At 47.5% G+C, this 15,661-nt stretch overlaps 1 protein-coding gene across 1 annotated transcript; it reads right to left on the bottom strand.

The window, feature by feature from the left end:
* Nucleotides 1–8,351: 8,351 nt before the first annotated feature.
* On the bottom strand, nucleotides 8,352–13,864 carry LOC134957280 (uncharacterized). The gene is made up of 2 exons (XM_063939048.1): nucleotides 9,230–13,864; nucleotides 8,352–8,377 (listed from the first exon to the last, which is right to left on the bottom strand). Exon 1 carries the CDS (start codon nucleotides 12,146–12,148, stop codon nucleotides 11,042–11,044), a length of 1,107 nt encoding a protein of 368 aa, XP_063795118.1. The 5' UTR covers nucleotides 12,149–13,864; the 3' UTR covers nucleotides 8,352–8,377; nucleotides 9,230–11,041.
* Between the last annotated feature and the right edge of the window lie 1,797 nt (nucleotides 13,865–15,661).

Here is a 15,661-nt window from a genome sequence, read left to right as displayed (position 1 = left end):
CTCTCTCGCTGATTCTCGCTCTATCACGTCCTCTCTCTCTCTGATTCTCGCTCTATCACGTCCTCTCTCTCTCTCTCTGATTCTCGCTCTATCACGTCCTCTCTCTCTCTCTCTGATTCTCGCTCTATTGCGTCCTCTCTCTCTGATTCTCACTCTATCACGTCCTCTCTCTCTCTCTGATTCTCGCTCTATATCACGTCTTCTCTCTCTCTGATTCTCGCTCTATCATGTCCCCATCTCTCTCTCTCTCATTCTAGCTCTATCACGTCCTCTCTCTCTCATTCTAGATCTATCACATTCTCCCTCTCTCATTCTCGCTCTATCACGTCCTCTCTCTCTCTCTCTCTGATTTTCGCTCTATCACGTCCTCTCTCTCTCTTATTCTCGCTCTATCACGTCCTCTCTCTCTCTTATTCTCGCTCTATCACGTCCTCTCTCTTTGATTCTCGCTCTGTCACGTCCTCTCTCTCTCTCTGATTCTCACTCTATCACGTCCTCTCTCTCTCTCTGGTTCTCGCTCTATCACGTCCTCTCTCTCTCTGATTCTCGCTCTATTGCATCCTCTTTCTCTCTCTGATTCTCGCTCTATCGCGTCCTCTCGCTCGCTGATTCTCACTCTATCATGTCCTCTCTCTCTCGCTGATTCTCACTCTATCACGTCCTCTCTCTCTCGCTCTCTGATCCTCGCTCTATCACGTCATCCCTCTCTCTCTGTCTCTGATTCTCGTTCTATTGCATCCTCTCTCTCTCTCTGATTCTCACTCTATCACAACCTCTCTCTCTCTCTCTGATTGTCGCTCTATCATGTCCCCTCTCTCTCTCTGATTGTCGCTCTATCATGTTCTCTCTCTCTCTCTCTCTCTCGCTGATTCTCGCTCTATCACGTCCTCTCTCTCCCTTATTCTCGCTTTATCACGTCCTCTCTCTCTCTCTCTCTCTCTGATTCTCGCTCTATCACATTCTCTCTTTCTCTCGCTGATTCTCGCTCTATCACGTTCTCTCTCTCTCTTTCTCTCTAATTCTCGCTCTATCACGTCCTCTCTCTCTCTCTCTCTCTCTGATTCTCGCTCTATCACGTCCTCTCTCTCTCTGATTCTCGCTCTATTGCGTCCTCTCTCTCTCTATGATTCTCGCTCTATCACGTTCTCTCTCTCATTCTCGCTATCACGTCCTCTCTCTCTCTCTTTCTGATTCTCGCTCTATCACGTCCTCTTATTCTCGCTCTATCACGTCCTCTCTCTCTCTGATTCTCGCTCTATCACGTCCTCTCTCTCTCTCTCTGATTCTCGCTCTATCACCTCCTCTCTCTCTCTCTCTGATTCTCGCTCTATCACGTCCTCTCTCTCTCTCTGAATCTCGCTCTATTGCGTCCTCTCTCTCTCTCTGATTCTCGCTGTATCACGTCCCCTCTTTCTCTCTCGCTGATTCTCGCTCTATCATGTCCTCTCTCTCTCTCTGATTCTCGCTCTCACATCCTCTCTCTCTCTCTCTGTGATTCTCGCTCTATCACGTCCTCTCTCTCTGATTCTCGCTCTATTGCGTCCTCTCTCTCTCTCTGATTCTCGCTCTATCATGTCCCCCCCCTCTCTCTCTCTCTCTCTCTCTCTCTCTCATTCTCCCTCTATCACGTCCTCTCTCTCTGATTCCCGCTCTATCACATTCTCTCTCTCTCTCGCTGATTCTCTCTCTATCACGTCCTCTCTCTCTGATTCTCGCTCTATTGTGTCCTCTCTCGCTGATTCTCGCTCTATCATGTCCCCTCTCTCTCTCGCTGATTCTCGCTCTATCATGTCCCCTCTCTCTATCGCTGATTCTCGCTCTATCATGTCCTCTCTCTCGCTGATTCTCGCTCTATCACGTCCTCTCTCTCGCTGATTCTTGCTCTATCGCGTCCTCTCTCTCTCTGATTCTCGCTCTATCACGTCCTCTCTCTCTCTCTCTCTCTGATTCTCGCTCTATTGCGTCCTCTCTCTCTGATTCTCACTCTATCACGTCCTCTCTCTCTCTCTGATTCTCGCTCTATCACGTTCTCTCTCTCGCTGATTCTCGCTCTATATCACGTCTTCTCTCTCTCTGATTCTCGCTCTATCATGTCCCCATCTCTCTCTCTCTCATTCTAGATCTATCACGTTCTCCCTCTTTCATTCTCGCTCTATCACGTCCTCTCTCTCTCTCTCTCTCTCTCTGATTCTCGCTCTATCACGTTCTCTCTCACTCTTATTCTCGCTCTATCACGTCCTCTCTCTCTGATTCTCGCTCTATCACGTTCTCTCTCTCTCTCTGGTTCTCGCTCTATCACGTCCTCTCTCTCTCTCTCTGATTCTCGCTCTATTGCGTCCTCTTTCTCTCTCTGATTCTCGCTCTATCGCGTCCTCTCGCTCGCTGATTCTCACTCTATCACGTCCTCTCTCTCGCTCGCTGATTCTCACTCTATCACGTCCTCTCTCTCGCTCGCTGATTCTCGCTCTATCACGTCCTCTCTCTCTCTCTCTCTCTCACTGATTCTCGCTCTATCACGTCATCCCTCTCTCTCTCTGTCTCTGATTCTCGTTCTATTGCGCCTCTCTCTCTCTCTGATTCTCACTCTATCACAACCTCTCTCTCTCTCTCTGATTGTCGCTCTATCATGTCCCCTCTCTCTCTCTGATTGTCGCTCTATCATGTTCTCTCTCGCTCTCTCGCTGATTCTCGCTCTATCACGTCCTCTCTCTCCCTTATTCTCGCTCTATCACGTCCTCTCTCTCTCTCTCTGATTCTCGCTCTATCACGTCCTCTCTCTCCCTTATTCTCGCTCTATCACGTCCTCTCTCTCTCTCTCTGATTCTCGCTCTATCACGTCCTCTCTCTCCCTTATTCTCGCTCTATCACGTCCTCTCTCTCTCTCGCTGATTCTCGCTCTATCACGTCCTCTCTCTCCCTTATTCTCGCTCTATCACGTCCTCTCTTTCTCTCGCTGATTCTCGCTCTATCATGTCCTCTCTATCATTCGCGCTCTATCACGTTCTCTCTCTCTCTGATTCTCGCTCTATCACGTCCTCTCTCTCTCTCACTGATTCTCGCTCTATCACGTCCTCTCTCTCTCTCGCTGATTCTCGCTCTATCAAGTCCTCTCTCTCTCTGATTCTCGCTCTCACATCCTCTCTCTCTCGCGCGCGCGCTGATTCTCGCTCTATCACATCCCTCTCTCGCTGATTCTCGCTCTATCACCTTACTCTCTCTCTCTCTGATTCCCGCTCTATCACGTCCTCTCTCTCTCTCTCTGAATCTTGCTCTATCACGTCCTCTCTCTCTCTCTCTGAATCTCGCTCTATCACATCCTCTCTCTCTCTCACTGATTCTCGCTCTATCACGTCCTCTCTCTCTCTCTCTCTCGCTGATTCTCGCTCTATCACGTCCTCTCTCTCTCTCGCTGATTCTCGTTCTACCACGTCCTCTCTCTCTCTCTGATTCCAGCTCTATCACGTCCTCTCTCTCTCTCTCTGATTCTCGCTCTATCACATCCTCTCTCTCTCTCTCTGATTCTCGCTCTATCACATCCCTCTCTCTCTGATTCTCACTCTATCACGTCCTCTCTCTCTCTCTCTTTCGCTGATTCTCGCTCTATCACCTTACTCTCTCTCTCTGATTCCAGCTCTATCACGTCCTCTCTCTCTCTCGCTGATTCTCGCTCTATCACGGCCTCTCTCTCGCTGATTCTCGCTCTATCACGTAATCTCTCTCTCTGATTCTCGCTCTATCACGTCCTCTCTCTCGCTGATTCTCGCTCTATCACGTCCTCTCTCTCGCTGATTCTCGCTCTATCACATCCTATCTCTCTCTCTCTCTCTATAATTCTCGCTCTATCACGTTCTCTCTCTCTCTCTCTGATTCTCGCTCTATCACGGCCTCTCTCTCGCTGATTCTCGCTCTATCACCTTACTCTCTCTCTCTGATTCCAGCTCTATCACGTCCTCTCTCTCTCTCGCTGATTCTCGCTCTATCACGTCCTCTCTCTCGCTGATTCTCGCTCTATCACATCCTATCTCTCTCTCTCTCTCTCTCTCTCTATAATTCTCGCTCTATCACGTTCTCTCTCTCTCTCGCTGATTCTCGCTCTATCACGGCCTCTCTCTCGCTGATTCTCGCTCTATCACATCCTATCTCTCTCTCTCTCTCTCTCTATAATTCTCGCTCTATCACGTTCTCTCTCTCTCTCGCTGATTCTCGCTCTATCACCTTACTCTCTCTCTCTGATTCCAGCTCTATCACGTCCTCTCTCTCTCTCGCTGATTCTCGCTCTATCACGTCCTCTCTCTCGCTGATTCTCGCTCTAACACATCCTATCTCTCTCTCTCTCTCTCTCTCTATAATTCTCGCTCTATCACGTTCTCTCTCTCTCTCTCTGATTCTCGCTCTATCACATCCCTCTCTCGCGCGCATGCTGATTCTCGCTCTATCACATCCTATCTCTCTCTCTCTCTCTCTCTCGCTGATTCTCACTCTATCACGGCCTCTCTCGCTGATTCTCGCTCTATCACGGCCTCTCTCTCTCGCTGATTCTCACTCTATCACGGCCTCTCTCTCTCGCTGATTCTCGTTCTATCACGTCCTCTCTCTCTCTCTCTCTGATTCTCGCTCTATCACATCCTATCTCTCTCTGTCTCTCTCTCTGATTCTCGTTCTATTGCATCCTCTCTCTCTCTCTCTCTCTCTCTGATTCTCGCTCTATCACGTCCTCTCTCTCTCTCTCGCTGATTCTCGCTCTATCGCGTCCTCTCTCTCTGATTCTCGCTTTATCATGTATTTTCTCTCTCTCTCTCTCGCTCTCTCTCATTCTCGCTCTATCACGTCCTCTCTCTCTCGCTGATTCTTGCTCTATCACATCTCTCTCTCTCTCTCTGATTCTCGCTCTATCACGTCCTCTCTCTCTCTGATTCTCGCTCTATCACGTCCTCTCTCTCTCTGATTCTCACTCTATCATGTCCTCTCTCTCTCTGATTCTCGCTCTATCACGTCCTCTCTCTCTCTCTGATTCTCGCTCTATCACGTCCTCTCTCTCTCTCTGATTCTCACTCTATCATGTCCTCTCTCTCTCTCTGATTCTCGCTCTATCACATCCTCTCTCTCTCTCTCTGATTCTCGCTCTATCACATCCCTCTCTCTCTGATTCTCACTCTATCACGTCCTCTCTCTCTCTCTCTTTCGCTGATTCTCGCTCTATCACCTTACTCTCTCTCTCTGATTCCAGCTCTATCACGTCCTCTCTCTCTCTCGCTGATTCTCGCTCTATCACGGCCTCTCTCTCGCTGATTCTCGCTCTATCACGTAATCTCTCTCTCTGATTCTCGCTCTATCACGTCCTCTCTCTCGCTGATTCTCGCTCTATCACGTCCTCTCTCTCGCTGATTCTCGCTCTATCACATCCTATCTCTCTCTCTCTCTCTCTCTATAATTCTCGCTCTATCACGTTCTCTCTCTCTCTCTCTGATTCTCGCTCTATCACGGCCTCTCTCTCGCTGATTCTCGCTCTATCACCTTACTCTCTCTCTCTGATTCCAGCTCTATCACGTCCTCTCTCTCTCTCGCTGATTCTCGCTCTATCACGTCCTCTCTCTCGCTGATTCTCGCTCTATCACATCCTATCTCTCTCTCTCTCTATAATTCTCGCTCTATCACGTTCTCTCTCTCTCTCGCTGATTCTCGCTCTATCACGGCCTCTCTCTCGCTGATTCTCGCTCTATCACATCCTATCTCTCTCTCTCTCTCTCTCTATAATTCTCGCTCTATCACGTTCTCTCTCTCTCTCGCTGATTCTCGCTCTATCACCTTACTCTCTCTCTCTGATTCCAGCTCTATCACGTCCTCTCTCTCTCTCGCTGATTCTCGCTCTATCACGTCCTCTCTCTCGCTGATTCTCGCTCTAACACATCCTATCTCTCTCTCTCTCTCTCTCTCTATAATTCTCGCTCTATCACGTTCTCTCTCTCTCTCTCTGATTCTCGCTCTATCACATCCCTCTCTCGCGCGCATGCTGATTCTCGCTCTATCACATCCTATCTCTCTCTCTCTCTCTCTCGCTGATTCTCACTCTATCACGGCCTCTCTCGCTGATTCTCGCTCTATCACGGCCTCTCTCTCTCGCTGATTCTCACTCTATCACGGCCTCTCTCTCTCGCTGATTCTCGTTCTATCACGTCCTCTCTCTCTCTCTCTCTGATTCTCGCTCTATCACATCCTATCTCTCTCTGTCTCTCTCTCTGATTCTCGTTCTATTGCATCCTCTCTCTCTCTCTCTCTCTCTGATTCTCGCTCTATCACGTCCTCTCTCTCTCTCTCGCTGATTCTCGCTCTATCGCGTCCTCTCTCTCTGATTCTCGCTTTATCATGTATTTTCTCTCTCTCTCTCTCGCTCTCTCTCATTCTCGCTCTATCACGTCCTCTCTCTCTCGCTGATTCTTGCTCTATCACATCTCTCTCTCTCTCTCTGATTCTCGCTCTATCACGTCCTCTCTCTCTCTGATTCTCGCTCTATCACGTCCTCTCTCTCTCTGATTCTCACTCTATCATGTCCTCTCTCTCTCTGATTCTCGCTCTATCACGTCCTCTCTCTCTCTCTGATTCTCGCTCTATCACGTCCTCTCTCTCTCTCTGATTCTCACTCTATCATGTCCTCTCTCTCTCTCTGATTCTCGCTCTATCACGTCCTCTCTCTCGCTGATTCTCGCTCTATCACGTCCTCTCTCTCTCTCTGATTCTCACTCTATCATGTCCTCTCTCTCTCTCTGATTCTCGCTCTATCACGTCCTCTCTCTCTCTCTCGCTGATTCTCGCTCTATCGCGTCCTCTCTCTCTGATTCTCGCTTTATCATGTATTTTCTCTCTCTCGCTCTCTCTCATTCTCGCTCTATCACGTCCTCTCTCTCTCGCTGATTCTTGCTCTATCACATCTCTCTCTCTCTCTCTGATTCTCGCTCTATCACGTCCTCTCTCTCTCTGATTCTCGCTCTATCACGTCCTCTCTCTCTCTGATTCTCACTCTATCATGTCCTCTCTCTCTCTCTGATTCTCGCTCTATCACGTCCTCTCTCTCGCTGATTCTCGCTCTATCACGTCCTCTCTATCTCTCTCTCTCTCTCTGATTCTCGCTCTATCACGTCCTCTCTCTCTCTCTCTCTCTCTGATTCTCGCTCTATCACGTCCTCTCTCACACACAACAGACTGGCAGTATCTATTGCGCATCAGTACTTCTAATTAGATTCACGCTTATTAAAATTCTTTGTATTCTTGTATTCTTATCAAGTAAAAAAAAATTCCTTTTATCTACTCTGTAACAAAAAGCTGCAAAAAGTCCCCAGGTTTTTTTTTTAAATAAAAAAGGTAATGTTTTTAGAAATAATTGAAAACATGTTGCTAATGTGAAAGAGATATTCTGTGTTCTAATTACCTGATAGAGAGAATGTGCCTTTTTAAAAATGATAATGTAATAGACTAAGAACAATTTGTGTTCAGATGACGAGACATGCATTTAAATGAAAGACCTAATGTTACTTTTATGGTGACTTTTAGCCAGATATTCTATAACTAGGTGATTCATCGCACCCTACGGGCGCTCTTCACACCGTCGTAAGGATCTACGCCCCCTTAGTTTTTGTATTTTATGGAGTATTACCTGCAATCATAATGTTGGTAGCGGTTAAATATTGCCCGGCTAAAGGGCGTGCGATGGTGAAGGGGGTGTAGCCTCTTGCGACGGCATGAACAGCGCACGCAGGGCATGATGAAAAACGCAGTGTGTTAATAATATGTTATTTGTACAGAATGTAGGTAGAAATCAAATTGTTGGTAATTTTTTTTATTTGATTTAACGCATGTAATGAGGGAGGGGATAGAGAGATGGCGGGCGTCACACAAGAAATTGAAAACACTGTTGGTAGCAAGTGAATGTAGAGATAAAAAGGACAAAAGACAGAGAATGCACCGAAACGCAGGTCGGTAGCGAAAGGATAGGGTTTTGCACAGCGGTAGGAAGAAGATATGGACACTCCGTATGGTAGGGAGAGGCTACGGAGAGGTAGGTCCGTAAGGAGTAGAGAGACGCAGGGCAGTAGAGAGGTTATACACGAACCGTGTCCAGTAAAGAGGATATAGAGAAATGCATTTGGGTAGGGAGGTAAAGAAACGCAGTGCGGTAAGATGGAAATGGACATATGTGGTACCCGGGCAAATAAAGGACAATGTTATTGGGTGAGTAGATGATCTTTTACCTGGTGATTATGTCCGCTTTACACTATCTGTGTACCGGGATACCAACTTAAGATGGAAGTTCGTTCACGATACTTCGGAGATGTAAGGGATATACGTCTGCACAAGTGGGTTGTTCAGGGAGCAGTCAACTCAACTTCGGTTTATTAAAGGCAGTGGGAAAATCAAACAACTTGAATAATAGTAATACGTTACAGTAAATCATCAAGTACAGATAATAAACAGTTGGTCTTCACACCGTAGATTATGCCAATACTGTCATAGACTGTTTAATTATTCAGGTGTTGCATATCCCATCACCGTCCTTCTCAGCAGTTATGCACGTTTACCTGAATTGGTTATATTGACTTATTATACTATTCAAACCTTAACTCAAATATTCAAGCTGTTACCATCAAAATATGCATGCATAAGAAAAACAGTTTGTTACCAGTTACAATTATCTGATTACCCTTACTGAGTATCCCATGTATTCAGAAGTATTAGTACAACTTATGTTCTTCCGCCTGTGCACAGGTCTGTAACCCCCTTTAGAGTGTGTCCACACGTGGATATATATGCATATATATATTTAGTCTTTCTTAGACATGTCCCTGTAGTGTAAATAAAGGCCTGTCCTCTCTGTGGCCACACTGAGGGAAAACTGATCCACTGCCTTTCCCATTCACTCTGGGTAGTTCTGTTCAGGCCTCCTTTGCACTGTAACCTGGCTGTCACAGTTCATCTGATGTACAATGTCACTGGTCTGTAAGGCCTGGCAGATAAGCATCGGTGGCACTAGCACTGTGTGTGCTGTCCTTTCTACTAAGACTTAGGGCATTTAATGTAAGAGGAGGCAGTTTGTGCTATTGCTGGCAACAAGTTATGCTGTGCCACAGACAAAAGTGGTTCTATACTCCTGGAGTAGTGCCAGCTGCAATGTTTGTAGACAGTGTGTGAGCAGGGAGCCTGTTTACTTGTACAGAATCCTCCCTGAGGATGGAGTTACCTCTCAGTGCTGTCTCTGGCTGCTGTATTCACAGCACTGTCTCTGCATGGATAGGGCATTCTCTGTAGCTGCTACTTCCTCTGTTCTTATATGGGCAGTGAGCTGTTACTGATGAAACCTCACTGATCTCACTCCCTCTCTCTCCAGAGGAGTTCCTTGCTGTTGCTGCTGGGACTTGCACAATGATACTAGTGCTGACAGGATACTCTGGAACTGACACACAGGAACTCAGCCTCTGCAACTCACTCAGGATCCCACTGCTTGTTCTGCTGTCCTCTCTGCTGTCCCAGCTTACAGCACCCCCCAGTCCTCACACCAATCTCTCCATCACTCCACCCTTCCTCTGGGTTCTCTCTAGGGATTGGCCAATCAGATGAGAGGTGTGGGCTGTGTCCTCCATCACACCATCCACTGTTGCTAGGCTCCAAGAAAAAGGGGGGAAAGGGTAAAGCTGCAGGTTATGTCTGTTTATATGGCAGCCCAGAGTATACAGCTGTCCTTTTTGGCAAAAAGTCTGGGCTACACAGGTTCTCATAGGGTCCTACATGGAGCACCTGGTACAATAAGGCAATGTACATGTCAGTTGAAGGGAGCACGAGTCCTGTAAGTTCTGGGGGATACCACACTCAACCCCGCTTGAATGATGCGTGTCCTCACGCATTCGTCTCTCCACATAGTCATAAAGTCATTATTTTTTTTTTTCACAACATTGACATTTTACTGACATGAAATACATTGGGTTGCAGGTACTGAAACAATTATGTTTTAAACCTCAATGCATTTAGTAACTGTAGAGCAAACAAGTTTGAAAATCACATTAGTATAATCATTACAGATCAGACATGAGAAGGGTCTATAACTAATGGGCTAGAACCCCTGTGCGCCTCTTCCCTGGCTTTCTCGATGCCTGCTGCAACAGTGAGATAAATTCTTCACCACTCATTGAGGTGTACTCATAGTCAGGACGATGCAACTCTGGAAAGAGCCATTTCACGGCCTCTTTAGCTTCCCCCTGGGTTTTTGCAGGATGGTGAGGTTTAGGGATGAGCATAACTGAATCTGATGCATTGGGTTTAGAGGATTCTAAGTCTTCCTCTGTGGCCTTGTGGGTCACTACTTCTACTTCCCGGTCCTGATCAGTAGCGTTTGAATGAGCCGGATTGAGGTAGGCCGTATTGGAATTGGTGTCTTCCATCATCGTAGGTCCACACCGAAACGACCGAACAGTTTCTTGCAGGTTCTGTTGCGTATATCCACTTGGTTTCTCAAGGTTAGCTGTTCTTCCCAATAATGCACTCTGCGATTCGGCATTAGGATCCTGTTGACTGCATACAGATGGCCTCTGGTTTACACTTTCTGTCACGTTTTCTGTGGAATACATTCCATCTCCATGGCATCGGTAGTGACGTGGATGACCTCCACGGTGTGGATGGCACCAATAATGCCTGCGATCTGCTGCATACCTGCTGCCCTTCACTGGAGCACCACCTGGACCCGTGACGTTGATTGCTCGTAGACCTTTCTCTCCCCTGATTATGTCAAATTCCACCATCTCTCCCTCTCCCAGGCTGCGATAGTATTTTCTGGGGTTGTTCCTCTGTATGGCCGTATAATGAATGAATGTATCTTGCTTGGTGTCATCACGATTGATGAATCCATACCCACGTCGCACATGAAACCAGATGACCTTTCCTGAAATTTTCCTTGTGTGGACAGGAGTGTCGGTATTTAATATGTCGGTTAACTCATCTGCATTTATATGGCATTGCCTGCCATAGTGTGGCCATCCTTCTTCAGAGGTTGGTTTTAACCTTATTGTGTCCCCCGAGGCTCGGTCTCCGTCCTCGGGGCATTGGAGTTTAAATGTTCGATCTGGTCGCAGTTCCTCTCAATATGCCCTATTGCCTGGCATCGATGACAAACGGGACGACCCTGGCTGTCGAACTGGTCTGAAGGCCGCCGCCCGTACTCTGGAGGTGGTTCCCAGCGTCTTCTGGCCGACCTCTGTCGCTCGGACCTCCATCTAGGTTCTCCAGAATTGGGTGTCGGTGGTCTCGCTAGGAGTCGCATTTCTCTCTGGATCTCTGCCATCCCCACCGTTAACTCTTCCATCTGCTTGCGTAGGGTTTGTATCTGATCTCCTGAGGGGTGCTGACTACTCTGCACCACTGGATCTCTGACTCGTTTCGGTCTTTCGGGACTGGAAGCAGTAGCTCCCATCAGCTCTGAGGATTCTCTGAAGTCCACCAGCTCTGGGTACTCTTCTTCTCTTCCCGATTGGTTGCCAGTTATTGTGATGGCGGCTTCCTTGAAGTCTAGGAAGGTTTTCCCCGGCATTTGCATTTTGAGTAGTCGTAGTTGGGTTTTGACACTCTCCCTTGAGGCTCCTTCAATAAACTGAATCGTTAGCGCTTCGTCTGCATTTCTGACTTCATCTTTGTCAACTGCTTGGATCGCTCTTAGTGTTTCTTGTAAACTCAGGGCGTAGTCTCGGAGGGTCTCGCCCGGTTGCTGTTTGCGCGCATACAGCTTCATTTTTAACTCGGGGAGGGTTTTTGTCTCAAAAGTAGTGGACAATCTCTTTAAGATCTGGTCTACCTCTTTCTTGTTTTCAGTGGGCCAGGATATGACTTCTCTTAGAGCTGACCCTGTGAGTTGACCTACCAGAATCTCGACTTTCTGCTGTTCGTTCAAGGTATACAACCGGAACATAGATTTGAGTTTATTTTTGAATTCTGTAAACGTGGTACACTGTGGCTTGTTGGCATCTCCGCTATAGGTTGGAAGCCACGGCGCCCCAAAGTAGTAGGGTAAGGTTATTGGAGCATTCGGTGTCGTTGCCGGGGTTGCCTGTTGTTCTTGTTCCTGGTTCTGTACTACCGGTGGTGCTCCTCCTCCTGCAGCCTGTTGTTGTTCCATCTTTCAATTAGTGAGTTTTCTCCTGATTGCACTCGGATCCTGTTCGTTGACGCCAAATGTGGTACCCGGGCAAATAAAGGACAATGTTATTGGGTGAGTAGATGATCTTTTACCTGGTGATTATGTCCGCTTTACACTATCTGTGTACCGGGATACCAACTTAAGATGGAAGTTCGTTCACGATACTTCGGAGATGTAAGGGATATACGTCTGCACAAGTGGGTTGTTCAGGGAGCAGTCAACTCAACTTCGGTTTATTAAAGGCAGTGGGAAAATCAAACAACTTGAATAATAGTAATACGTTACAGTAAATCATCAAGTACAGATAATAAACAGTTGGTCTTCACACCGTAGATTATGCCAATACTGTCATAGACTGTTTAATTATTCAGGTGTTGCATATCCCATCACCGTCCTTCTCAGCAGTTATGCACGTTTACCTGAATTGGTTATATTGACTTATTATACTATTCAAACCTTAACTCAAATATTCAAGCTGTTACCATCAAAATATGCATGCATAAGAAAAACAGTTTGTTACCAGTTACAATTATCTGATTACCCTTACTGAGTATCCCATGTATTCAGAAGTATTAGTACAACTTATGTTCTTCCGCCTGTGCACAGGTCTGTAACCCCCTTTAGAGTGTGTCCACACGTGGATATATATGCATATATATATTTAGTCTTTCTTAGACATGTCCCTGTAGTGTAAATAAAGGCCTGTCCTCTCTGTGGCCACACTGAGGGAAAACTGATCCACTGCCTTTCCCATTCACTCTGGGTAGTTCTGTTCAGGCCTCCTTTGCACTGTAACCTGGCTGTCACAGTTCATCTGATGTACAATGTCACTGGTCTGTAAGGCCTGGCAGATAAGCATCGGTGGCACTAGCACTGTGTGTGCTGTCCTTTCTACTAAGACTTAGGGCATTTAATGTAAGAGGAGGCAGTTTGTGCTATTGCTGGCAACAAGTTATGCTGTGCCACAGACAAAAGTGGTTCTATACTCCTGGAGTAGTGCCAGCTGCAATGTTTGTAGACAGTGTGTGAGCAGGGAGCCTGTTTACTTGTACAGAATCCTCCCTGAGGATGGAGTTACCTCTCAGTGCTGTCTCTGGCTGCTGTATTCACAGCACTGTCTCTGCATGGATAGGGCATTCTCTGTAGCTGCTACTTCCTCTGTTCTTATATGGGCAGTGAGCTGTTACTGATGAAACCTCACTGATCTCACTCCCTCTCTCTCCAGAGGAGTTCCTTGCTGTTGCTGCTGGGACTTGCACAATGATACTAGGGCTGACAGGATACTCTGGAACTGACACACAGGAACTCAGCCTCTGCAACTCACTCAGGATCCCACTGCTTGTTCTGCTGTCCTCTCTGCTGTCCCAGCTTACAGCACCCCCCAGTCCTCACACCAATCTCTCCATCACTCCACCCTTCCTCTGGGTTCTCTCTAGGGATTGGCCAATCAGATGAGAGGTGTGGGCTGTGTCCTCCATCACACCATCCACTGTTGCTAGGCTCCAAGAAAAAGGGGGGAAAGGGTAAAGCTGCAGGTTATGTCTGTTTATATGGCAGCCCAGAGTATACAGCTGTCCTTTTTGGCAAAAAGTCTGGGCTACACAGGTTCTCATAGGGTCCTACATGGAGCACCTGGTACAATAAGGCAATGTACATGTCAGTTGAAGGGAGCACGAGTCCTGTAAGTTCTGGGGGATACCACACATACACAGGCCGGTAGATATGACATACAGAGACACAGGCCGGTAGATATGACATACAGAGACGCAGGCCGGTAGATATGACATACAGAGACGCAGGCCACTAGATATGACATACAGAGACACAGGCCGGTAGATATGACATACAGAGACACAAGCCACTAGATATGACATACAGAGACGCAGGCCGCTAGATATGACATACAGAGACACAGGCCGGTAGATATGACATACAGAGACACAGGCCGGTAGATATGACATACAGAGACGCAGGCCGGTAGATATGACATACAGAGACGCAGGCCGGTAGATATTACATACAGAGACGCAGGCCGGTAGATATGACATACAGAGACGCAGGCCGCTAGATATGACATACAGAGACGCAGGCCACTAGATATGACATACAGAGACGCAGGCCGGTAGATATGACATACAGAGACGCAGGCCACTAGATATGACATACAGAGACGCAGGCCACTAGATATGACATACAGAGACGGAGGCCGGTAGATATGACATACAGAGACGCAGGCCGCTAGATATGACATACAGAGTCGCAGGCCACTAGATATGACATACAGAGACGCAGGCCGCTAGATATGACATACAGAGACGCAGGCCGCTAGATATGACATAGAGACGCAGGCCGCTAGATATGACATACAGAGACGCAGGCCGCTAGATATGACATACAGAGACGCAGGCCGCTAGATATGACATACAGAGACGCAGGCCACTAGATATGACATACAGAGACGCAGGCCACTAGATATGACATACAGAGACGCAGGCCGCTAGATATGACATACAGAGACGCAGGCCGCTAGATATGACATACAGAGACGCAGGCCACTAGATATGACATAGAGACGCAGGCCACTAGATATGACATACAGAGACGCAGGCCGCTAGATATGACATACAGAGACGCAGGCCACTAGATATGACATACAGAGACGCAGGCCACTAGATATGACATACAGAGACGCAGGCCACTAGATATGACATACAGAGACGCAGGCCGCTAGATATGACATACAGAGAAGCAGGCCGGTAGATATGACATACAGAGACGCAGGCCGCTAGATATGACATACAGAGACGCAGGCCGCTAGATATGACATACAGAGACGCAGGCCGCTAGATATGACATACAGAGAGGCAGGCCGGTAGATATGACATACAGAGACGCAGGCCACTAGATATGACATACAGAGACGCAGGCCACTAGATATGACATACAGAGACGCAGGCCGCTAGATATGACATACAGAGAAGCAGGCCGGTAGATATGACATACAGAGACGCAGGCCGGTAGATATGACATACAGAGATGCAGGCCAGTAGATATGACATACATAGACGCAGGCCGGTAGATATGACATACAGAGACGCAGGCAACTAGATATGACATACAGAGACGTAGGCCGGTAGATATGACATACAGAGACGCAGGCCACTAGATATGACATACAGAGACGCAGGCCGGTAGATATGACATACAGAGACGCAGGCCGCTAGATATGACATACAGAGAAGCAGGCCGGTAGATATGACATACAGAGACGCAGGCCGGTAGATATGACATACAGAGACGCAGGCCGCTAGATATGACATACAGAGACGCAGGCCGCTAGATGTGACATACAGAGACGCAGGCCACTAGATATGACATACAGAGACGCAGGCCGCTAGATATGACATACAGAGAAGCAGGCCGGTAGATATGACATACAGAGACGCAGGCCGCTAGATATGACATACAGAGACGCAGGCCGGTAGATATGAC

This window comes from Pseudophryne corroboree, chromosome 9 (genome assembly GCF_028390025.1).
Source record: "Pseudophryne corroboree isolate aPseCor3 chromosome 9, aPseCor3.hap2, whole genome shotgun sequence".
In the NCBI taxonomy this organism is placed as follows: Eukaryota; Metazoa; Chordata; class Amphibia; order Anura; family Myobatrachidae; genus Pseudophryne; species Pseudophryne corroboree.
Note: the sequence above shows the minus strand (reverse complement) of the source record. Positions and strands in the feature narration are given on the sequence as shown.

Bases quoted from the DNA above. Each gene is read 5' to 3' on its own strand.
- LOC134957280 (XM_063939048.1), bottom strand. From the start codon at position 12,148: ATGGAACAACAACAGGCTGCAGGAGGAGGAGCACCACCGGTAGTACAG.